The sequence below is a fragment of the Fistularia commersonii genome, chromosome 16, assembly GCF_037954325.1.
Source record: "Fistularia commersonii isolate RoL2024-O1a breed Wild chromosome 16, RoL_Fcom_v1.0, whole genome shotgun sequence".
NCBI classification, from domain to species: Eukaryota; Metazoa; Chordata; class Actinopteri; order Syngnathiformes; family Fistulariidae; genus Fistularia; species Fistularia commersonii.
Genome location: NC_141299.1, coordinates 11,440,919 through 11,465,389, shown reverse-complemented (window position 1 = coordinate 11,465,389; position 24,471 = coordinate 11,440,919). Strand labels below are relative to the sequence as shown.

Sequence of the window (24,471 nt, the reverse complement as noted above, 5' to 3'; positions counted from 1 at the left end):
GGCAGAGCGGCAGCGCGTCTGTCACTTTACAGCACCGTCAATTTACATCCTCCGGCACCCGGCCCCTCCCTCCGGCTGCTAAAGATGAATCTTGGTCATATGCATGTGTGTATGTACTCTGCATACAGCGCTTTACATAAAGGAGACATTAATTTCACTGTGTCCTGGATGGGCTGCAGCCTGTCAGTGTGTGTGTGTGTATGTGATTTTATACATTTCAGCAGGTGGGATGGCGTGTGCACACACAGCGTGTGCACGTGCACACACAGGATACTTCTGATCTCTCTTTATTCTCATCAGCTTGCCACGTTCTCAGCCAGGGTGACTTTAGCCATACCCGCCATATTGAGATTGCCACAATGGGCTGTCATGGGGATGTCATCGCCGCCGCACATACATATTCATCAGGTATAAATATGTATTGTTCAGCACGCAAACTAGCTATCTCAGCACTAATTTTGTAAGTGATGATCATCCACAAAAATTGCACGCCTGAGCAACTGTGGCTGTGGAGGAGGAAATCTGATCTGGATATCCGTGGCTGTTGAAATAATCGGTAAAAAACAAAAAAAAATCACAATGGTTTACAGTTTAAGGCAAATAGTAGCAGTATTAAACTCAATATTCGTTGGATGAATCTGATGATCAGATTTGTCACGCTCGCATTTAAATGCGCAAACAAATCACTTTACGGCCTCCTAGAGTCGAAGCAGCAACCTTTAACACAACACGACATATTATTATAAATGGACAAACAGCTTATTATTAATTACGTCCTACAAGGGGGTTTGGTAATTTCTCCAGCGAAACACCGAGTACCATTAAATAAGAAGAGCCCATTAAACACCGATGGGATTTACATCCAAGTATACCTGAGAAACATCTTTTCTACCTTTGTTCAGGTCAGAAAATTTATAGGAAATGCATTTTGAATAATAATATGAAATATAATTGTGATTCTTATAGCCAAAAACAATTTTCAGATAACCCCACCCCCATTGATTTTTAGGCTCCTATGCATATTATTTTTTTGAATAGGGAAAATATGCTTGTTATTGACCCAGGTACTTGAAAAATAAGGCTAAAATATTCATACTCTCGGTGAACAAATCAAAGGATGTCCTGTAATATGCTTTTCCTTTGCAAAAAGAACTTTGCATATCGTTGAATCTACAGGAATTTCCGCAGACACGACCGCAGACCGATTGTCTGCAGAAATGTAGATCTGCCTCAGCCTGTTGACAAGCAGCAACAGGACCGAGCTGCCACCGGTCTTAATTCAGCCGGCGCGAGGTGGCCGAGGGCCCTGGGGCCTCTTTGTTGCCGGCTAAATTAATTGTTCAGCTGCTTTACAAATAGCTGCTCTTTCATGCATGGCTGCTCGTGAAATGAGAGGCGCCGAGGCCCGCTAAAGAGCTCCACTTAAGGCAAAAGGGGAGGGGAGGGGCTGAAGAGAGGGATGGAGTGTGTTCTCCTAGGGGAGACGGTGCCACACACCGGGGAGGGGGGGGAAACAGCTCTGCTCCTCCCTTCCCTCTGTCTCTCCCCTTCTGATTCACCCGACTTATCCCCCGTGTACCCCGGCTCAACCTCCACCATGACTAACTCCCCCCTGCCACACGCCACAACTTGACCCAAGCTCGCAAAGCCTGTGTGCATGTGCTTGTGTATGTGTGTGTGTGTGTGTGTGTGTATGACTGCAGGAAGGGCAGGGAGGATTGTGTGTGGCTTGCTGCTTGTGTCATGGTGTTTGCCACCTGCTGTCATACAATGCCTGGGGAATTGTGTGTGTGTGTGTGTACCTGGGAGAATGCGGTGCTATTACTTGTCAAGCGGACGATATAAATCCCAGGGGGGGGATGGCGAGCGGCGGAAAAAAAAAAAAAAAAAAAAAAGGGACAGACATTGGAATAGAGGAGGAGCGGCGCCGCTGATGAGAGGGCGGGGTGGGGGGAGTTTGGCTGAATAGTGTTTAAGTGTCTGGGGAGTAGACACACGCAGCGACGGGTGTCCTTCTGGCCCCTGCTGATCAGGACACAAGCTGTCCCAGGGATGGAGGTGGTGGTGGTGGTGGTGGGGGGGGGATGGGACACCACAGTCAACACAAACAAAAGATAGTGATTTAACAAAGTGGGCTGTTAATGACAGCCTCGTGCCCAATAAAAACGGTCGAACACGGAAGAGGCAGACGGGACGGTGCGCGCGGCTGGGACCGATACAGTTCCTGGGGCGGAGGGGTGGATGGAGAGAGAGAAAAGATAGAAAAGTGTCACGTGACGACGGGAGGGAGGGTGAAAAATCGCTGGTGAAAACTTCCAGATGAAAAGTCGTGTCTGCGCACGGCCTGCTGATAGTGACCGGCTGGACGACGACTAGTTTTCCTTTAAATACATGATCTCGGGACGCATCAGTTACCGTTGTCTGATGGTTTTCAAAATCAGGGGAAATTACACGGTCAAGCTAGTAAGTATTTCCTGAGGATCGACAAGAAATTAACTTGAAATCTAAGAGAAACTACTTAAATATGAACGAGCCATGAATAAGGAGGACTGATCTAGAGTAAATAATTAAAGAAAATGTACTTATAAATAACCTGTGGCAAGAAATTAACTATAATTTTAACAACAAATTTTACAACAAATATTACCAGACCTATTTAAAAGTGTTGGGTTTCTTTTTAACGGGAACTTGGGAAAAAAAAAAAAAAAAAAAAAAAATGTTCAAGGACCCTGAAAATTACCAAGAAAATTATTTAAATGGGCACATTATGCGTGTGTTTGTATAAGGATCAATCGGTCAAATTATATATGCAACATCTGAACAAAAAATTTGAGAAATTGATATAATAATGATATAAATTGATTGATATAATAAATTGATATTCTTTATATATTTTTTAGATAATTGAAATTGATATAATAATAATAATAATACATAGGCTTTGTATAGCGCTTTTCATGGTACTCAAAGACGCTTTACAAGTGAAAGACAGAACATACACACAATTACTTTAAATATAAGACCAGTGATGGTTTGTTACTTTTTTTAACCCTCACGTTGAAACATGAAACATTTCAGTGCCATACGAGCCAGATGTCAGTGGAAAACGGGCTCGCGCAACCATGTGTGTGATTGTGGCGTCACATTACCCTTTTACGTCGTATAACCGGGGTTAACAGACCGTGTCAAAAGCTGGAATTTAAAAATCACAATCAGTAACGTGCTTGTTGGAACTGCATTGATGTGTGGAAATAGAACCGGGAGGCTCGGAAAAGGACAAAGATGAGGAACCGGCGACGACAGTCGAAGACCTCGGCGTCACCATCGCTTGGTTTATTCCGTAGGCCATGATTGCAAACTCAAGTGAAATTACTCACGGATATGAAATCTTTGACGAAAATTATAAATTGGAAAGAATTAAACCTCCCCGGCAGCCCATCTTATGGACTCCTACCTGCCAGTCTGTTGTTCACGCGATTGTGCCGGGACCACAGCCACAGGACAGCCGCAGATAAGGTGTTCACCTCCATCAGGCTCTCCCTCGCCATGTTTTCGAAGTGTTCGGCGCACGGCCTGCAGCCGAAGAAGTTGCGGACGTAGCCTCTCATGGCACCGAGCACCTCCCGGGCCTCTGACGGACAAAACAACAAAGAAGCAAAATTAAGATGCTGTTAGTCATTAGATGAAGAGAGAGATCCATTACTGTGTGATTAGTTGACACAAGATGAGTTTTAATATCAAAAATATACATATACTTAATGTTATTAAATATTTTTCCATCACTGCCTCGACACGATTCGGTAGTTTTTGTAATCTGCCAGGAAAATCCAAAAATAATGTGTCATGGCTTGGAGTTAAGAGTTTGTAGAGATTTTACTGTTTTTTTTCTTCTTTAATCAATTTTTTCAGTTAAGTGCAAAGGAATGATTGACTGATGCGCGCACGCACGCACACACACACACACACCTCTTAAATCCGAGGTTCCCTACAATTGTCCAGGCGATCTCACTTCTTGTCATGTGAAAATATCCGCGGACTCTCAGATTCCCACGGGTTTTTTTGGGCCAGGAGTCACAGAGAGCTGGGTTAACCCCATATTGAGATGAATAATCTTTATAAAAGGGATCACCCAATCTGGAGATTAAATGCAGTTAACCCTCTGTGTGAATGCCGGCCAGGTTGTTGTCTCAGGGCCGCAACAGTCCCAAACCATATTTTTCAGCAGGCGTCAGCTTTTGTTCTCAGCTTAGCAGCTGGCCGCGGCCAGTGAGCGTTAAGGTGCGATGAAACGGGGATGACGTTTCACCGCGCTCGGCCCGATACCCGCACGGAGTGTATGGAAGAGTTGTGTGAAATATTGCGAGCTGCGCTGTAACCGCCGCAGCCTTCCTTGGAGCTGTCGGGACTACGGGGGGCCAGATGGATGCCCCTTTTGGCCGGTCCATCTGCGGGTCACATGACGGTCCGTAAACCCTGGGATTAACCTCTGCTAGTGTGTTTTCGTGTGTGCGAATGTGTGTGTGTTGAAGAGAGATTAACGTCCTCGCTCGGAATGGAGACTCCGGTCATCTGCCCGTTTTATTAACCACTCACATTCCGCTAATCTTGACATAATCCTGTTCACACTGTCACAATTAGGCTCGGCATAACTGGCAGAAAAGACAAAACATCGGGGTATTCAAAAAGGGGCGCAAGTCGCCACCTCAGTCAGAGTGTGCCGTGGATTCTGAAATTTTTGGGTTCATTCACATTTTTTTTTTTTGCACTTTGTGGAGTTACAACAGGTCCATGTGGGAAATAAAGGCTTGTTAAACATTCCACGGCTAATTTGTTTACAAAGCCTAACAAAGCCCTCATCCTCAGTCCACCCACTGTGACCTCTCGGTGACCTTTTTCTTTCACACCAATTTCTCGCGGCTTGTGTGCGCCCACGTGTGTGTGTGTGTGTGTGTGTGTGTCCATTTCCATGCGTACCTAATCCTCCAGACTTCTTGGCCTGGACAGTAAGAACGTGGAAAAGAGTCCACACCCCGCAAGGATAACGCCGGAGGTCGGGCCGTGAACCCTGACAGCCCACCCACCGCTCTCCTTCAGGTAACGCCATGTCTGGAGCCTGAGAGGAGCACAGAAACACTAAGGTGACTGGAAAGGCAGAAACAGCTGAAAGGAAATAAAATAAAATGCAAATGTTGTAAACAAAGACGCCCGACCGAAAAAAACAAAAAACAAATTTAAAACCGAACACAACCGGAAATTCAAAGAATCTACTAAAACGAACCACGTCTTCATCGCTAAACCAGTTTGCTAAATAGAAAGCTGCACTTTATAGTTTTCCTGATCAATAAGTAGTCGATATCGGGTTAATGGCTCGGCCCTCTGCTAATGAACACAAGCCATCCGGATCTCTAACCAGTTGAATTCGGCAGCATATTTCCTCTGACATGTAGCGATTTCCCGATCGTCGACGCCGGGGGTGATTGACAGGGTCAGTCACATGTCAATAGTAAAGATTTGGTGTGTGTGTGTATTCCGGCATGCGTGTAGTCCATTTCCTCCGAGGTGAAGTCAATTCTTACCTTCTCATTGGTTCATTGATCCATTGATCGGCCGGCTAAAAGCTAATGATGTAAGTGAGTGAGTCTTTCAATTTACGAGGGTTTGATGCACTGAAGGTATGCCCGGCTCCTTTTAAAAAAACAACAGATCATTGATTCTCAGCGGCTGTGCTGAGTATGCACACCTGCATATTTACCTACGTTTGACCTGAGAGTGGATGTAACTATAATCTTAGCATTTATTTTAGCATTCAATGCTTGTGCGGCAGGAATGACTGCCAGTCCAGACGGCTCAATGAAACACATGTTTATCCTTTGGCGTTCGTTTGTTGGATGCCCTGCTTGCTGTTCTCGCACTTTTGTCTTTGGTTTATCCACCCCAGCCCCTCAGTCTGTACTCATAAATTCAGTAAAACCCTCAACAAAGCGAGGAATAGACAACCACCAACAGGGTGGAAGCGGAAGATAGGCAAAGCAGTAACAACAGCCGGTGATACACCTGCTTTTAGATTAGTAGTTAGAGCATAGAGCCTCAGAAAGAGGAATCTTAGATTTGCTTTATCCAACATTCAGTCATCAAAAGACATAAAAATGCTGACACATTGATCAAAATTGAATTTTGCTCCTAGAGTAGAACGGAGACCCCTTTGTTGTTGTTATTTCTTTTTTTTCCCTGAAAATGGATTCACAACTCACCTGTCTGGAGTTATCCAGGATTTCTCTGAACGCCTCATAGAAAACATGGTCACCGGGTTGGTTCTGCAGCCACACGTCCAAAGCCTGCAGTAGATTCTTCACCATTGGACGGCCTGGAAACAACTGCAGATGTAGAATAGCACAGTGCATTGAAAATGGGTTTATGTTTGAGTAAGATTGTTTGAAGGGAACTTCTGGTTTAAGACCAGAGAACTGAGAAAGAAATTCACCAGTTATGTTCATTTGTATTTCAACATAATTGTGCTATTTCAGTCAAAAGATTGCCATTAGATTATTTGGCTGACAATCCAACAGTGGATGAGAGTTAAGTTTTCTAACTTTAAACGGTGTAACGCGACTGTCGGGAATATTCGACAGGAACGGAGCACTTGCTGCATCATTTTTATGTCAAAATCTAGAAAAAAGAAAGGTTTACTTAAAGCCTGTATGTTTTTCTGAGCACACAATGGCTTAAAAGTGTGGCCTATATTTAACTTTCCACCAGTGCCTTCTTTGAGCAAATTCACTTTATGTACTACATGTCATTTTTGATGCTCCAGCCACATGAATAATGCAAGTAGTGATGTTGGGCACTGTATTTTGTCAAATGAGAAGTTTCCTGCAAACATCTCCCATACGTAAGTATTCATTAAAAGGTGAAAGTAAAAAAATGCAAAGTTTTAAAATGTTAGAATTTCCACTGCATCTTTCATTCATTGGCTTTCATTGCTCTGTTATGGGTTTAATTTTATTATCTCCTCACTAATCTGCCTAGATCTCCTCTATGTTACGAACACTTTGATATATTAACTGCCGCTCACTGCGGAAAGCAAAGAATTTAAATGTACAAGGAAACAGGTTTCCCTTTTATGTGCATATGACAAACAATCTGAATCTTCCTTCAGGATATAACAAAACCTTGGAAAATAACACTTGATATTTTAGAACATCAGATTCCTATCTCCGGTGGAGGCCAGCGGTCTGACAACTACAGAAGAGGAACTCTGGAGACGGTCTTATCCTTAGTGCCGGTGTGTTTGTGTCTTCCTCATTAATTTTAATGTTACGTGGCAGTTCTGTTCATCTTGGATAGTGGCGATAGACACAATGAGCTGCGTCATTTTGAATCCCAACCACTTGTGCCAGGAGACACCAGCCAACAAGTATTTATGAGCTCCACATAGCTGTCGTTTGAGTGTTTTTTTTTGTTTTCATTTGAGCATCTTCGGGGACATTTCGGCACTGGTGACAACAGCAGAGCGTAAACCTCTTCCCTCATTAAAATCCATTTCCTGATACCAAAATCACCGCAAAGCCGGTGTCTCCTCTAGGTGTGTATTTACATCTTTTCAAAATGATCGCTGCCATGGTAATGACTACAGCGGCGGAGAAACATGACACTGGAGCCAACATTTACGTGCACGAACGGCAAGAAAGGAAATCCTTTTGATGGTTGTCTGAGACCGGTGCTGACAGACGACACACAGACACGGACAAGTTTGTCTTCAGACACACAAAACCGCACAAAAGAAACAGCTGATATCTTAAGTAAGCTGATGGTAAGGGAGAGACCGACGCTTTAATAAACATCAGCTAAATGCGCTCGCTATTCTTACAGTAAGCCTCCCTGTGGGACAATTTACAATAATTCTTCTGTTCCTCAGAAATAAACACATTAAGCAGATCGACCCCTTTCTTCTGGCCTTTAACAACAGACACAAATAGAAATCCACCACCATGGTAACTTCAGTTTGGCAATTTCCTTGTAAGAAACAGAAATATACATGTATATATATACACACATGCACACACACATATATTCTTTTTTCTGTATAAATTTTAAATGTTTATATATATATATATATATAATTTCTATATTTTATATAATTTTGTTAATTATTTTATCTGTATACATTAAAAAAATATATAAATATATATATACATATTCTTTTTTTACAGTTTTAAAAATGATATATATGAATTTTATATTTTTTACAATTTTACATTTATTATTTTTTCTGTATACATTTCTTTAAAAATTATAAATATATATGTAATTTTTATTTCCTCACCCACAAACACAATTTTATGGAATAATGGCAGGGAAAGTGCATGCTTTTTACATTGTCAAGATGAACAGATAGGAGAGAGCATCCTCTGAAATGTGGGCCTGTTTGATGATTTGCACCACCGGGTCTTTTTGTTTGGCTTCCACCATCTGTCCCGCTAAACACACCTGCAAACACTGACAGCCTCATACTCGGCCCTCTATTCATCACCTTTTAACAGGATCTGAGTCGCACCCGGGGCCGCCAGTCATTTGCTTAAACCTCAGGGACCCAAGCTGTCTGTGGCCTCTGCATTTGAATAAATCTGAATAAAAAAAAAAAAAAAAATTAAAAAAATCAGGTTTCCTAGAATCTGAATGACACCGATGTTATGAACGTAGAGTAAGAATACCTTGATGTGGAGCCCAGCTGCCTTTTATAATTGTGATCAAAAAAAAAAAAAAATCAATGAATGGAAAGAGATGGAGAACAACAAATCAAATGTTATATAAATGTTAAAGTCTAATGCTGCTTATAGTTTGTTACTCCAATACAGAAATGCGGATGAAAAATCTGTCAAAAACTCTGATGTGTATATACACTTCAAATCTCAGCTGTGTCACAAAAATGAAGACAAAATATGATATCAGCTCTCGGGAAGAGCCGGCTCCTCTCAGAGACGAAAAAGCAAGCAAACTCCAGGATAAAAGATTTGAAACGGGAATGATAAAAAACGAGGAATTGTGCAGGAGCTTCATCTGAGTGTACCTAATAAAGTGGTATGTGTGTGTTTACCTGCGTGAACACAGGGACAGAGCAGAGGGCTGCGGAAAGGGCATACGGGCCCCTGATGTCCGCTGCTCGGGAAGTGATATAATAGGTTTAGGTCTGGATCTGGGGTCTGCATGCCAACCAGTCGGAAAAGCTCATTAAACAGCCATATGAATTTAACCAGGGCAGAAAACGCAGGTGTTTGCCAGTAATGGGCTTAGCCCGACATCACTAAAGCGACACCGCTCACCGGGTCTCCCGAGCCGCTTCTTCATCCCGTTCAACCTTGTCTTCTTTTTACACCCCCTCCGCCTCCCCGCTCTCACTTTCCCTTTCAAGTCTGAACCCCTCGCAATTTTTAATAGTGCCGTCAATCGATCTGGCGATTAGTTGTGTTGAAACGGTCGTTTTGATAATGAAGATTAAACCTTTGCCAGACGCAGCGGCAGACATAGAAGGTTGAGTCAAGTAAAAGAAAATGAACATTGCGTTCATCCCGATTCAGCACATCCAACACATTTTAGACAACAACATCCCCTTCCTATTGAATGCCGACTGTGTTAAATACTGGAAAGGGGAAAACCAGGGATTCGTTTGTAGCTCGGCATCTCAAAGAGTATGCTGTGAGGAGACACTGGTCAACATTTTAATAAAAAGAATTGCCCTTGAAATAACGATTGGATATTTGATTTGAATTCGGGATCTACTGTGATCATTAATTGTATTGAACTGCAGACCGCCTTTGGCAATCTCTGCATCTGTGTCTGAAAGAAAAGACGCACGCACACACACACTTTCCTATCCTAACCCTGTGTCTCGCCTCATCGCCTGGTTGAACCATGACACTTCCCTCCATCCCCTCCGTGACCAAATTCACATACGAAGTTTTTTGAGGGGAATCTGCACCCTGTGGTGGGGGTCCCGAGAGGGGTGGCATGTGTTGACTGAGATAAACCAGGCTGACATTGAGGAGGGGGGGAAAGCGAGCAAAGATCCCGGTGATAGCTAGAATAATGCAGACTGAATCTGCTTTGGGACGGTGGAGGAGAGGGCTGCGCGTTCACGCCACCTCAAAAACATGCTGACGAACAAAACGCAAGTTTGTCACTGCACTGACGAGAACAAAACAAAACAAGCCGTGTGATGGGAGCTGCTCATCTGAAAATTCACATGCTCAATTAACAACAAAACAAAAGAGCAATCTTCCGCCGTACATAATAGTGGTCTATGTGAGCACTGGGTCTTAAATAGAATGAGAAAAGCCTGTATCTCTTTACGCTAAAGCTCGCTTTTATTTCTTTGCCCCTCCAGGGTGAAGAGCCTCTTTCAAGAAAAACAGGTTTGAGGTGTAATCCTTAAAAACCAGCGCTTAAATGCTCTGATGCTCCCTAAGATCCCCCAACATTTTTTTTTAATCCTCATATACATGTAGAAAGGATTCATAAATCCGGCTTCAGCTTGACAAGACAGTAAATCTAGTAATATTATGGCTGTGTGCAAAAACAGGGAGAAAATACCAATGTTGGCATGCAGATGCAATAATGGCGTGCCTGTGTGTAACAACACGTAAAAAAAATAAAATGAAAATAAATCACAATTCTGGGATGGAGGACGAGGAGGGCGCGCAGAGAACAAATAAACAATGACAAACACTTTGAGGTCTTAGATTAAGATGCGCTGGGGTTCACACTCCCACTGTGACACAATATCAGCCATGCAAAACACACACATACACACACACCGCTGCCCTACAATTGTTTGGAAAACGTGACCGCAGAACGTGTCATGGTCGTGAGATGATGTCACCCGCAGCCGTTGCCATGACGGCCCGAGTCACTTTTAATCTGATTGCATGACTAATGCATGGAGTTCAGGTGTCACTTTTTTCTTACATTCTGTTTTGCATATAGTGGCAAATTACAAAACGGGGAAAGAATTTCAACTAATTCGATTAACTGCTCAATCACAGCCTATGAAAATGAGACGTGACCGAGGGAGCCCACTATTCAAGGAAATTATTCTCAAAATTTTTGACACGATATTTTCAGAAATAGTCGAGCTGTTACAACGGGCAGGGATTGTAACCAAATACGAATATATTTAGTCCTATGGAAGTGCTGACAGGTGGTCACCTATCTATCATTTGTAAATCAATAGAATATTGATTAAACTGATTGAAACAAAATAACGATTTTGTTACTGATATCTTTTACGAATGATGACAAAAACAGAAAAATAGTCAGGTTTCTGAGCGTAAGAAGACTAACCATTTTCCGTGTTAGCAATAAATTGAGGTTACCATTTGATTAACGACCTAACAAACCTAAATATTATTTAATTTTAGCATTATTCCAGAACTAGACTCGCATCAGTTCATGACTATTATTTCGTGACTGTTAATAGCTTTTTGAGCTAAAAGTCAAAAATTTCCAGATTCTATTAATCAATATTGTTGCTTCTTTTTCCCTTTACCCTTCTAACCTGCCAATGTTTTTAGTTAGGGACATTTGAGGAGGTCACATTAGTTGCTGCCAAACCCTGTTTGACATCTTTCCTTCCTTTTTACAATATTCTATTCACCAATCTATTAAGTAATCCATTCACACACAAAAAAAAAAGTATGTTTAATTTTTGTTACATTTTCACATCACGAAACTGTCATTTCGAGATTTTCCAGGAAGCATCACGAGCTTGGTAACAGACACTGATTCTCTCACCAAAATCTTCAGATTTCTTTCTTTGTTTGGTTTTTTTGTTTTGTTTTAAAAACCGCATTCCAAACACATTTCCTTTTTCTTCCATTTAAATGCGCAAAAAAAAAAAAAAAAAAAAAGCAGACCGGCTGAAAGGATGCTCTTGGCCGGAGAGCGTTCTCAGTCGGAAGTCATTGAGGAGAGTCACAAGACTCGGTCAGCTGCAACAATGACAGACCTCTGGGTCGTACAAAAGCCCTGCTGTGCGCCTCATCCATTCTGGTCGAGGGGCAGGATAAAAACACCACTGGGACCTGCCGCTATTGACTAAACAAACTAGAGCTAATGGGGAGCCTCAAAGCTCTGCCTCCCCTCACCACCCCCCTACACACACACACACACACACTCACTCGCTCATGGTAGATTGCTACAACGCCTCCCTAGAGAGTGAGATATAATCAGAGAGATTGGTGGCAGACTAGGGCAGTGAGACGGCCTGGTGCAGAGCCAATAGGGATGGGGCTAGCGGGTCAGGCCTCATCATCACAACATGTTTGGCTGGCTGGCACACTTCGATGAGGACCGGGGTATAGAGGTTGAGCGTGTGATTGGAACAGGAATAATAAAAGAAATAAATAACATTTGTCTTGCGGGGTTCACAAAAGGCTCCGATAATCAAGTTGGCGATATCAAGGCGAGGACAGAAAGCTGGGAAAGGATTCAAAGTCCGGCTGTCTTTGAGAAAGTGTTATTTCTGAAAGAGTGGAGAAGTGAAAATAGGGGGGAAAAAAAAGAGATGCAAATGGAAGAGAAGAAAAGGAGTGAAAGGAAGGAGAATAACGGCCAAAAAGTGAGATTTTGTAGGGCACTGGCACAAATACAAGTATCTCCCAAGTATTGCCTGCATGGAGTCGAATACAGGAAGAGGGGGCCGGAGGGTGGGCGGGGGTATTCCCTGGGAGGGTGGTTTCTGATCGGCCTGTTTGTATTTAGCCTATGGGCGGCGGGTGGGTTGCAGCCACGCTTCAATACACCCCTGGGAGCCAAAATCAAGAGGGTCAACAATACCCCGGAGAGTCTTTACCCCCCCCCCCCCCCCCCCCCTCTGCAAGATGGCACTCACTTTCAGATTGAAATGTGAGACAAAACTGCGTTTTAGGGGAACAATTAATTGGGCAGATTTGAAGAAGAATGCGATGATCGCTTAAAAAAAAATAAAAATGTTTCGTGGAAGGGCAAATCAAAAGTTCAAATCCGCAAAACAAGCAGAAAGCTGGAATCTTGGAACATTTCACTGTCTCACTCTCCATCTAGTGGCCATACTCTGTAACTACAAATGCTGTGCTGCAGGTGAGAAAGGTGGAAATAAAAAAAGGCAATGCTTATATTTTTTCAAAATAATTCCCAAAGATAGGTGCAAAAGCTACTCTATGCCCCTAAAAGCTCTTGCTAAAAAAAAGAATCGACCATTGATTGGCAAAACAGAAAATGACTTAATTTGAATGGTGAATGTAAAACTGAGTAGGTTATTTACTTGTGCCATCAGATTTTTCAAATGTAATATTAATAATATCAATATGAAAATGCGGGTCATTTGCAACGGCTTTCAAAATTAAAAATTGACAATGAATAGCGTGAGCAATCAGCTGTGTATTTGTTGCCTGTTCACAGTGTGCGTGCATGCACTATATAGGAGTGTGTGTGTGTGTACGTGTGTGTGTGCTGACTCAAGTTTACCTTCGCTAAGACGCTGATATACTTCTTGAGCGAAGACAGGGCTTCTCCTTTGATGATGGGATGAGCTGCCAGTTCCACACGCAGGGAGTAGTGCAGTGTGGATTCCAGGTCCGCCATGTACACCCTTGACCTGAACACACACACACACACACACTTTGAATAAGTGAATAAGAACGGGTTTCAGGAAAAGAGAGCTAGTTTTCTGACCTGTTGAATGGTCTCCAGAGCTGCTGTGTGCTGTTGTGATCTACAATATCCTCTATGATCGGTGGAGGCTTTCCGGATCGCACCACCCCTGGAAGCCTCTGGAGGGCGTAAGAGTAGAAAGTACGAGCCTCAATATTGCTGTGGGAGAGAGGTACAGTTCACCTATTAAGATATGGGAGAAACAGTTCCGGTATTTGACAAGTGAGTGAAATAAAACAGGGAAATAAAAAACAAAACCAAACGCTTCAACCCATTTTTCGACTTTGAGGTCTTACCACAAAGCTGAAGTGGGAGAGTTATAACCTCGAAAACCTGCAAAGTTGAGGCGTATCAATATTGCAAGTACGTTGAAATGCATGTGGAAATACGACCAAATACTGACTGCATTTACATACATATATTCGTGGAACCTTAAACTGATTTCAGGGAATTCTATTCTAATCTGTGTGTACTGCTACAGCGTTCTGTCAACACATTTGTGCAGAGGCCTCCTGTTTAAACACGATAACGGCCTTGACACAATATGAGGAGGGAGGATTTGCTCTGACCTCATCCCGGCCCCCGAACCCTGGATTGTATTTTGACACAGAATGAGCCAGAACCAATCATTGTACAGTATTTGATGGACCTGACCTTGAAAACGCTGCAGAGTTTCAATTGGGAGCATTCGCGTTTCAAACTGTTGTGGCGGACCCATCGCGTACTGGACATTGGCAAATGTGTTTACCAATGCGGTGCACCATTCAGGTTTCCACGCAGTTTGTTTTTTTTTTTTTTTTCCACATGTGCATGTTTTTTATTATGAGCTCAGCATTGAGCCGAAAAAAAAACAAACAAACATACTTTTTGTTCTTTTAGTTTTCGAGTCTTTAAAAACATATTTTTTTTTTTTTTTTGCGGATACAGTCCACACCTAATGGAAAGCATTTCAGATCCTGAGAAGATGGCGTTAGCATTGCGTGGAACCGAGAACGTATCATTGATCATTTAGCCGTCTGATAATGCTGGAATTGCAACCATAGCCATTAACATGGCTTTCCCCCCCCTCCCCTTCCCCGCTTCCTACACGCTCATATCCTCTTCTCATTTACTTTCCAACCTCATCAGGGACGGGTGGGGGGAGATAGTGCGCAAGAAAGAGCATCGTAAACTGGAGCCGGATGGTAATAAGGAGGATGGATACTCTGGGCCCACGCTCACTCACACCAGCCTGGGACTCAATTACACCTGCGTGTCTGGTGGGAGTGTACAGATGTGGGTGGAGAGCCATTCATCCAGCGATCCCTGGGGCAGGCAGGCATGCGTCAGAGTGGGCTGGGAGAGAATGCATTCACCTGGGACCACTACACATTACATGCATGACGGATTGGAGACGCTCCCGCACATTCTCGCACGCGCACACACACACACACACACACTGTTCTCCCAGGATCAATCAGACATTCAGAAATGATGGGAGGCCATCTGTTGCCGTGTATGGCTGGGGCTTATTTGGCAGGTGAAGCCAGAAAAGCAATGGCATTGTTTTCATGCAAGAAATTAAAAAACCTCCCCTCTGTACAGTGATGGAGATGAGAGGGGCCGGAAGGGGAGAGATGGAGGGTGAATAAATAAATCAGCAATAAATCATTTCCTTTTTGCATTTGTCAACTAAAAAGAGTCCTCTTTGCATGCCAAGTTATTGAAGGAGCCAAACAAAGAGGCAGAAACAGCAGATGAATTTGCAGGGCGAGGAATGATCAGCACCGCTTTATGATAGTGAATAATGGGAGCGATTTTGATGCTCTGATCCCATTAAGAGGCCAGATGTTTAAAAGTATTCAAATGAATGGGGTTTGGAAAATGAGCATGCGTTGAGGCTTTTCAGCGGAAAGCTAGAGTTGTTGTGTGCTAAGTAATAGGATCCGAAAGGGAATAAACTTGTGAGGCTGTTTGTGTATTACAGATCAAGGTTAATGGAAATTATTGTCAGATTAGCAGTTGTGGTGTTTAACAAAATTCAGAAAATATTGTCAGGTACAAATCAAAAAAAAAAAAAAAATCTACTAAATCCCAACACACAAAATATTAGTTAAAACTACGCAGATCACTATTTTGTATACCAAGACTAAACTTGCTTTTAAGCATGTTCAATGGCTTGGGTGGTATGAATAAAAATGAATGTGGCAATGTGCAGATGAATCTGATCAGGTTTGAAGACGCATCTGATCACATCTGATAAAACCATAATGAAATTAATCGGCTGTCTTAGCGGAACAATGAGGAATAGCTAAACTTCTTCTTTGGGGCTATGTGGGTATTTTGGTTCGGATTTGGAAAAGGTCAATGCAAATTTACCTGCTATAGTTTTATATTATGAAGATTATCTAGGGCACCTTTGTCCAAAAAACAGATTTTGTTTGTTAACCATGATGCCGAAGACTTGTAATAGAAATTTTCTCATCGCTAACTGATAAGAATCTCTGTGATTTTCCTCTAGGATAATGGCTGCTTTGTTTCTGCTGGTTAAAAAAAGTGCACATGATGCCGAAATCATTTTTTTTTTGCACTTTTTGTACTTTTTGTATTTGCGCAAACAAATGCAAGCGTCAGCTGGGAAACTTCCACAAGCAGTGTTCAGCGCCACCTGTGTAGGTGGAGAGAGCAGGTAGATTATGTGACCCGGACATGCAAATAAAGAGGTGGGTGCTTTCACTGTTACAACACAGTGGTGTGTAAACACACAACACCCTCTACAAGAACAACTTGGCCTCATGAAGTCAAAAGCTTTCAGATATTAATTTAAACAATCACAACTTTGGTTGCTTTTTAAACATAGATGTTCCAGTTTTTTTTTCCCCAATTGTTAACACAGTAATATGACATGCAAAGCCCAAAAATTTAAAGTGAGCAAACATAAAGCGAACCCTCTTCTCAAGTCACCAAAACTTTTAACACATTTTGAAATTCAGAATCGCACTTTTTAAATAAATACGCTGAACACGATTCTCTGCATAAGACACAACAAGCAGACATAAAACCATGTTTGCCATTTCAAAACACTGACATTCAAAATGACACGACATGAACTATTTGGCCAAGATATGTGAAACCTGGCCAAATACGATGATATGTTCCAGTAACTTGTTTGGTGAAAATAAGTAAACAAATGTTTCAACAACATGCGTCTTTCTGCATATATTCTGAGCATGTGAACAACCTGAAAAAATCTCTACAATTTCACCTATTTTAGTATTATGGCAAAGCATACTAAAGATGGGAGTGCTTTTCATTTTACCAAACAGTGTGTAGTTGGTTAGACAAAAGTCTGCTGACATAAATGAAGTCTATGCCATTTAGACCACTAGTTTGATTTGACAATGCTATATTTAGTTTTGGTTGCAGTGCTTCATTTTGCAGGACATAAGAGGTATTTTGCAGTTTGGCTGTGTGGTTTTGTGTATTATTTTGATTTAACCAGCTTAGTTTGCAAAAACTGTGTTTTAGCTATTGGAAAAAAAAACAAAACAAAGGAGGGGCAGCAAATTGGAAAGGACCTCACAATATGGTGCAAATCAGTTCATCAGACTCCCACAATGTGTTTTATCACACACACACAAACACACACACACAAACACACTCACACACACACACACACACAAGGAGCTGACCTTTTTTCCTGAATAAAAGACTGTAGTTTGTGAATCGAGAAAAGTTTTCAAGCTCATTTGTGTCACCCATGTGTGGGTGGGTGTGTGTGTGTGTGTGTGTGTGTGTGTGTGTGAGGGGCGCGTCACAGTCAATAAGTAACAGAATATTGCCCAATGTATCACTATTTCAAGTGCATTTGCTTGACAAACAACAAAGAGTGTAAAATTCAAACTTTTTTTCTAAAGAGGATAAAAATATAAAGAAAGAGTGAGGCCTTAAATAAACTGAAACACTCACACTTGGAGCCGAATGAAGTTGCCCGTAGGGTAATAAAGGTAGCAGGATGGGAAGTCAGTCACTCCCAGTTTGTTTACCAAGTCCTCCTCCGTGCTCAGCACCCGCCGCACTGCAATATTCTCAAATTGCAGCAGGTCGAGGGTAACCTGACACACAAAGGAACACAAAAACGTGAAGATTTCCGTCTTAATGTGGTGCGCTGACATTACACATTGTGTCAGGGAGATCGTAAACATATTCAAGGTAACAGAAGTTAACTTGTTTTCGCTTTTACCTCGCGGCCGATGTAAGATTTGGGCTCCTCAAAGATCAGGGCCAGGTGCTGGACATTGTTGTTTTCAAAGAAGCTGTTTAGTTCTGCTTGGCTGGGGAGAGGAGTTGTCAGAAGTCAAGGCACCAAAATGTTTTTTTTCCACAGGCAGAAAATCAAACAGGGATTACTTCATTTTGCAAGTTTCAATGTGAGCATTTCCGTTGCTTTGTAAAGCAGAACAAACAAACAAACAAACTAACATTAGCGACCAGCTGAGTAAAGAAACAGACTCCTTGTTCTGATGGAAAGCTAATAATCAGCCCCGCAAATCTGACGTCTTCATAGTGGGCATCTGACATTTTGCGCTCAAGAAACACTGCACTTTCAAGACAAAAGCATGTCTTGACATAGTAATCCTGTAGTATGTATTCAATAATTAATACATAAACAATGAAGACACTTTTCATGTTTTAAGAAAGAATCGTGACAATCTAATGCACAATGCAGATGAATAAGAAGCAAGTCACCTCTGCCACATTTCTCAAACACAATTTCAAGGCGTGACAAAAAAAAGAGCGCATGACAGCAGGCTGATTTAAAACCTGTGTGGTATTATGGATTCATCACTTTTGCATTGTATTATGGGATGCAAATACCACAGGAGTATCCTGTACTTGCATACTCATGGACTGCACATCCCACCCTGTCAGTTCCGTATGAGGATTCCCGAGCGGAATAGATTTTCAGCCATGATGGCAAAAACAAATAATAATAAAAAAATAAAAAAATCAATGGAAGTCAAGGTGTTCTCTAAAACGATGGAGCAGTATGTGTGTGTATGTGTACCTTGTGGGCTCCAGAGGTGGGCAAGCAGGAGGCCACGGCTCCTGGTGTTTCTCCATTTGATCGATAATTAGGCGTCGGAGGCCTCGGACATCACGGGGAAACCCTGGGGGTCAGAGACGGTGGAGCGAATAGTTTTGGCCAGCTGTTGGTTGTCAAGTGGGATCATCTTCCAGCTCTGACACCCCGAGTGTGCTTAATAACAATCATCTTCATCGTCATTCACATTTACTCAATGAAGTTGACCTCATTCAGAAATGAAGCCTGAGAAAAGACTCGGTCAATGTACGAAAGTTGTACAGGGGTTTTACATGAAGAGGTATCTGCTATCGACTCCCATTCTCATTCCCGAAGAAGCCACAGTACGTTTTAATAATTAATCTGGATTTGTATTACAACAAAAACGTGTTTGCGTTTCTTTATTTGAACAATAAATGTAGGTGAGAAAAAAAAAAAAAAAAAGCAAAAGTAGCGTGTGAACAAAGAAAACACAGACTCATTCACTTCAAGTAGCGTGAGCTCCCTCTGTTTGAATAGAAATACCTCTCAGATCCAGTCCGGTAGAATCAGCCTTGGAGTAAGCGTGGAAGAACTGCGGGGGGGGGAAAGAGAGACGGAGAGCGAGGATTTGGGTTACACGGGCTCAGACGGGGCTCACACGACCATGAGGGAAGCAAAGCCCACGTTGTGTAATGTTTGGTTGGGGGAGAGAGAGGGGTGAGGGGGGGCAGCCTTCCCCTCTGCCCGCTTTGACCCCGAAATCCCCTCTGGATGAAATGCGTTGCAGATGTTAAAGCACTATTGTGAGTTCAACAAGAAAGGGGTCCTTGTTTCGCTGCCCTTCAATGGATGACACTTAGAACAAACAGGTCCGGAATTGAGATTTCAACATTCTCGGCTGCTGAGTAATAAGTAAACCAATAATATAAATATATAAAATTTGGCTGTACTGCAACTGATGATCAGGCAACATTATTGATTTGCATGAAAAATAAATTAAAAATAATCTGTTTTTTGTTCCGTCATTTGACTGTCAAAAGAGAAAATATCACACAACAACCCAGTTCCTCTGTTCTGCTGATCCTCTGCAACTTGTGGCACCCATTTTAAATCCCTGTTAAAATGTCTTTTTTTTTTTTTTAACAAAAACAAAAATGTCAGATCTGTTTGTTAACAACTGTTGTTTGGAAGTTGATTTGTAATCGCATTTGAGTTCAAATGTCAATATTAGGACAACAATGTTGTTTTTTAAGTCATCAAAATATTTTCTGAATGCCGAAATCTCGTCCAAACAGGAGGTGGTTTCATGTTTTGCGACTTGGCTCAGTGAACCAAGAAAGGTTGCTAGTTCAAATCCTATTTTCTCCCAAGAGACTGAATTTGCGTGTCTTCGAGGAGGATACTGAATCCCCGATTGTTCCCGGTTCCCTGCACGGCAGCAGCCGCTGTGTGTGTTTGCTGAATGACTGACTGAGCCAACAGTGTAAAGTGCACTCAGTGGCACTCAAGCAGTAAAAGTCCTACATGAGGTCCGTTTACTGTCTGATATCAGGCAGACATACGTCTCCGACTGAAATGTGACGGCTGTGCAGCGTCTTTCCGACATTATGGTGAAATTAGTTTGGCTGTCACAAAATTTTAAATCCTGCTCAGTAGGTGACCGAGGTCAGTGGTAAACAAGTGAGAACTGGGACAGTGGATGCGCGAGCGATACATCACGATACATCAGTTCAATCAATTAATAAATCATGAAAAATACTTCTTCAATAGGACTGTATGCAAAAATCAAAAGGAATATTCAACTTGATGCCTGCTGTGTGTGTATATACATATATATATATATATATATATATATATATATACATATGTATATACTTTCTGATACTTTTGTCTGTCTTCTCTTCTTATGCTATTGTTTTAACTTTTAATATGTATAACTCTACCTCTCTTGCACTATCCACTTTCTGCTGTGTGACTCCATGCCTTATAACTGTATCTCATAAAATACTCAATTAATGAAATCAACTATTGTAGCCACATGATCGATATAATATGGTTGAATCTGCTATAAGTTTTATTCTACATACTGTCTATTTAACATTTTTGTGCTTTTCTTTTTTAATGCACGCCTCTAACCGTGGGTTTCTACAAAATTTCATAATGACAAAAAAAAAACGCTTGAGTCATCTTAACCTTTTGTTGCCTATTGTGCAATTTTTGACATTTAGCTGACAGAACATGAGACTATTTTTGCGACTGCTGTTAGTTAGTTTGCTGTTATTGAAATTAATATTTGAAATTCAAGTCTAGGTCAAGTTAAGGATATAGTTTTCCGGTTTCAAAGTGGCTTGATCTCCGCAGCCCTAAGACATAAATGGTAAACACAGCAACCACGGACATCGAGAAAACATCCCGTTAAGGGAGCGATACCTTCAGAGTGGGGTAGCCTCGGATACTTAACCCGGTGCAGACCTTCCTGTTCTCCTCGGCTGCACAGTCAATAGCTGCCAGGTCCACGGCTGGCTTCCACTCTGAAAAACAAACCCAAACCGACGTCGTAAACAGAAAAAAAGTTTTTATACTTCCTCACAGTGAATGACAAAAATAGGCAATTTTTTTGCCAGACTGTCTTATCAGACTCTGTACTGTTTTTCCTCTTCAGTTATGGCCTCCAAAAGTTGGCTTGAGCCCTTATGGGGACATCTGGAGTTGTCGGTGATGAACAACAAATACATCAGATTATCGAGTCGGATTATTTGTTCTTAGATTTAGCGTGATTTTTGACGTCTACATCCGATCCCAGTGTGATAAAAAGCCCTCCTCGAGGCCTCCATAGAACACCTAAGGAAATATAATTCAAATCACTCTATAAAGTCAACAGTTTGCACAAATTTGGCCTGGATATGGACACAAACTTTAAAAAAAACACTAGAATTAAAGGGAAAAGCAACCGGGTTTACCAGGAAACGATCAATGACTCGGCGAAACAGCTAAATTGTGTATCACGATTATGATATGAAAAGAAATCTGGGTCCCAATCCTAGTTCAGTTATATAAAATGTACATTTATATATTTCCAAGTCCACAAAAATAACAGCTAATTTAAGTCCCAGTAGGAGATTCAAGATTCAAAGCGTTTATTGTCACATGTACTGTGTAGAAACGGGTTTCCATATAAAGTGAAATTCCTACTTTGTTGTCCGCAGCGCATTGGGATATGTGATTGGAGAGGAAGTGTAAACATTGTTTTAAATATGATGATAGCTATGAATGTGAACGTTGCAATAGAACAGTGAGTAGAATACAGCGCAATAAGACATTTGAGGCGTGCAAGATTTTAAGGTCTGTCCAGGCTGGCGAAGATTCTCCAGCGCACGGAGCCGGCCGAGGCCCCGGGGGCCTCCGACTGATATCCTCTGACCCGCTGTAAAATAATATCCGTTCCAAACGTACAATACAAAATCGACATGGCAGTCATGAAATAATGAGGGCTTATTTTTAACACTTTAAAAGGTAACTTTTAACAAAACAAAACAAAAAAAAGGCAGAAATCTGACCCTAGTTCTGAACAATGCATGGCAGCTGTCTAGTATTTCACCGTCCTCTGTTTACCCCTTTATTTGTCAATCTGCAAGTAATTGCTAACTCTTCCTGGGACATTGGTGGCAGAGGAGTCGTGATGCTTAGGTCTATTTTTAAGAATGTTCCAACTGTGTGTGTGTGTGTCTTGAAAATTCCTCATCCGTGCCTGATGCCAGGGCTACAGCTGCCTGTGTGTGTGCGTGTGTGTGTATGTGTGTGTGTGTGGAAGTGGAAGCAGCAGGCACAAATACCCCACTAGATTGTGTGTATTCTGTGGAAATGAAAGGCACAAATACCCCATTAGAGTGTGTGTGTGTAACTGAAAGCTGCACGTCCCAATGGACGTGTGTGCGGGAATTAAACAGAGGGCACACATGCCACATGAGTGTGTGTGTGTGTGTGTGTGAAAACAGCTGGCACAAATGCCGCACGTATTTGTAAGTGAAAGCAGTGGGCATGAATATGCCATGAGTGTGTGTGTTTCCATTTGTCTCTCTGTGGAAGTGAAAGCCGCAAGAACCCCATGTGTGTGTGTGTTAATGTGAAACAGAGGGTACATATGCCACATGAGTGTGTGTGTGTGTGTGTGTGTGTGTGTGTGTGAAAACACCTGGCACAAATGCCCCAAGTATGTGTAAGTGAAAGCAGTGGGCACAAATATGCTATGATTGTGTGTGTGTGTGTGTGTCTGTGGAAGTGATAGGCACAAATACCCCATTAATATGTGTGTGTGTGTGTGTGTGTGTGTGTGTGTGTAAAACTGAAAGCGGCAAACACCCCATGGGTGTGTGTGTGTGTAGGGAAAGTGAAACAGAGGATACACATGCCACACGAGTGTGTGTGTGCGTGTGTGTGAGAGAGAGTCAGAGAAAACAGCTGGCACAAACGGCCCACATATGTGTCAGTGAAAGCAGCGGGCACCAATACCCCGTGTGTGTGTGTGTGTGTGTGTGTGTGCGCCCCACTCTCATGGCGGTATGCTGAGACACGGTTTGAGGTTACGTGCTCCGGCCGGCGGAGGCGGAAGGCTCGACGGTGCCGCTAACCGACCGAAGACGACGACGACCGGGGGGTTCCGAGAGGCTCCCCCGGTGTTCCCCTCGACCCACCTGCGATGTCCCTCGCCAGGCTTTTGTAAACCGGCGAAAAGGCGATGCAGTGTCCGCACCAGGAGGCGTAGAACTCCACCACGATAGCGGTGGAGGAGTTGCCCAGGACCGAGCCCACGTTTTCCGGGGTGAGCGGGGAGATCTGGTCGGAAGCGGTGTAGAGTCCGGCCTCCGCGGCGGAGGGCAGCAGCATCAGCGGGAGGAGCCAGAGCCAGAGCCCGGCCGGAGCTCCGGGGATCCGGGCGCTACAGCGAGACGTGGCACGGCCGCCGCGGCGCGCCATCTTCCCGCCCGCCGTCCGAGCCGCTGCCGCCGACGGACGCCGTTCGACTTTCAGCGTCGAACTTGACAACTTTTTCTTCTTCTGTGTATTTCTCCCTCTCTCTCTTTCTCTCCCTCCCGACCCGCGGGCTTTCAGGTCCTCCTCCCCGCGGAGGCGGTCGCCCCCCCCGGCCCTCACCAGACTCGCCCACCGAGGCGTGGATGTGACGGACGGAAACATGGCCTCTCATCCTCTCCGGGGCGTGACACGTTAAACAGACGAGATTGACATGTTTTGTAAATATTATATTATTATTATTACTTTTTTTTGCGGAATGGAAGAATGAGTGAAATAATTAACCTCCGTTGCAATTAATGTAGTGGAAAAAAACTGATTCATTACAATACAAATTTGGGTTACATATATAAATGTAGGATCCTATCTGTCATACATAAACATTTATATACACAAATATGTAAACAAGTATGTGTATCTATATATTTATATATACATATATGTATATATACATATATGGTTACGTGGTATATATATGTATATATATACACACATATATACATATACGTGTATACATATGTGTGTGTATATTTACGTGTGTATATATATACACACACACACATATATACGTATATGTATATATATACACACATACATATATATGTGTGTGTGTATATATATATATATATATATATAGATAGATAGATACACATACTTGTTTACATACTTGTGTATATATATATCTATATATATATAGATATATATATTTATAG

General features: G+C 42.4%; 1 protein-coding gene across 1 annotated transcript in view; it reads right to left on the bottom strand.

Annotated features, from left to right (window-relative positions):
• The window catches only part of qsox1 (quiescin Q6 sulfhydryl oxidase 1), a 28,063-nt gene extending 4,159 nt beyond the window's left edge, over positions 1-23,904 (bottom strand). Inside the window, exons 1-11 of the mRNA XM_086161141.1 lie at positions 23,422-23,904; positions 21,161-21,261; positions 19,274-19,322; positions 18,734-18,836; positions 17,909-17,999; positions 17,635-17,780; positions 13,708-13,845; positions 13,501-13,630; positions 6,252-6,374; positions 4,975-5,113; positions 3,455-3,631 (exon numbers count right to left, since the gene is read on the bottom strand). Of these exons, the coding sequence (XP_086017267.1) occupies positions 3,455-3,631; positions 4,975-5,113; positions 6,252-6,374; positions 13,501-13,630; positions 13,708-13,845; positions 17,635-17,780; positions 17,909-17,999; positions 18,734-18,836; positions 19,274-19,322; positions 21,161-21,261; positions 23,422-23,704 (1,480 nt within the window). The 5' untranslated portion in view covers positions 23,705-23,904. The remainder of the gene's footprint in view (positions 1-3,454; positions 3,632-4,974; positions 5,114-6,251; positions 6,375-13,500; positions 13,631-13,707; positions 13,846-17,634; positions 17,781-17,908; positions 18,000-18,733; positions 18,837-19,273; positions 19,323-21,160; positions 21,262-23,421) is intronic.
• Positions 23,905-24,471: the final 567 nt, after the last annotated feature.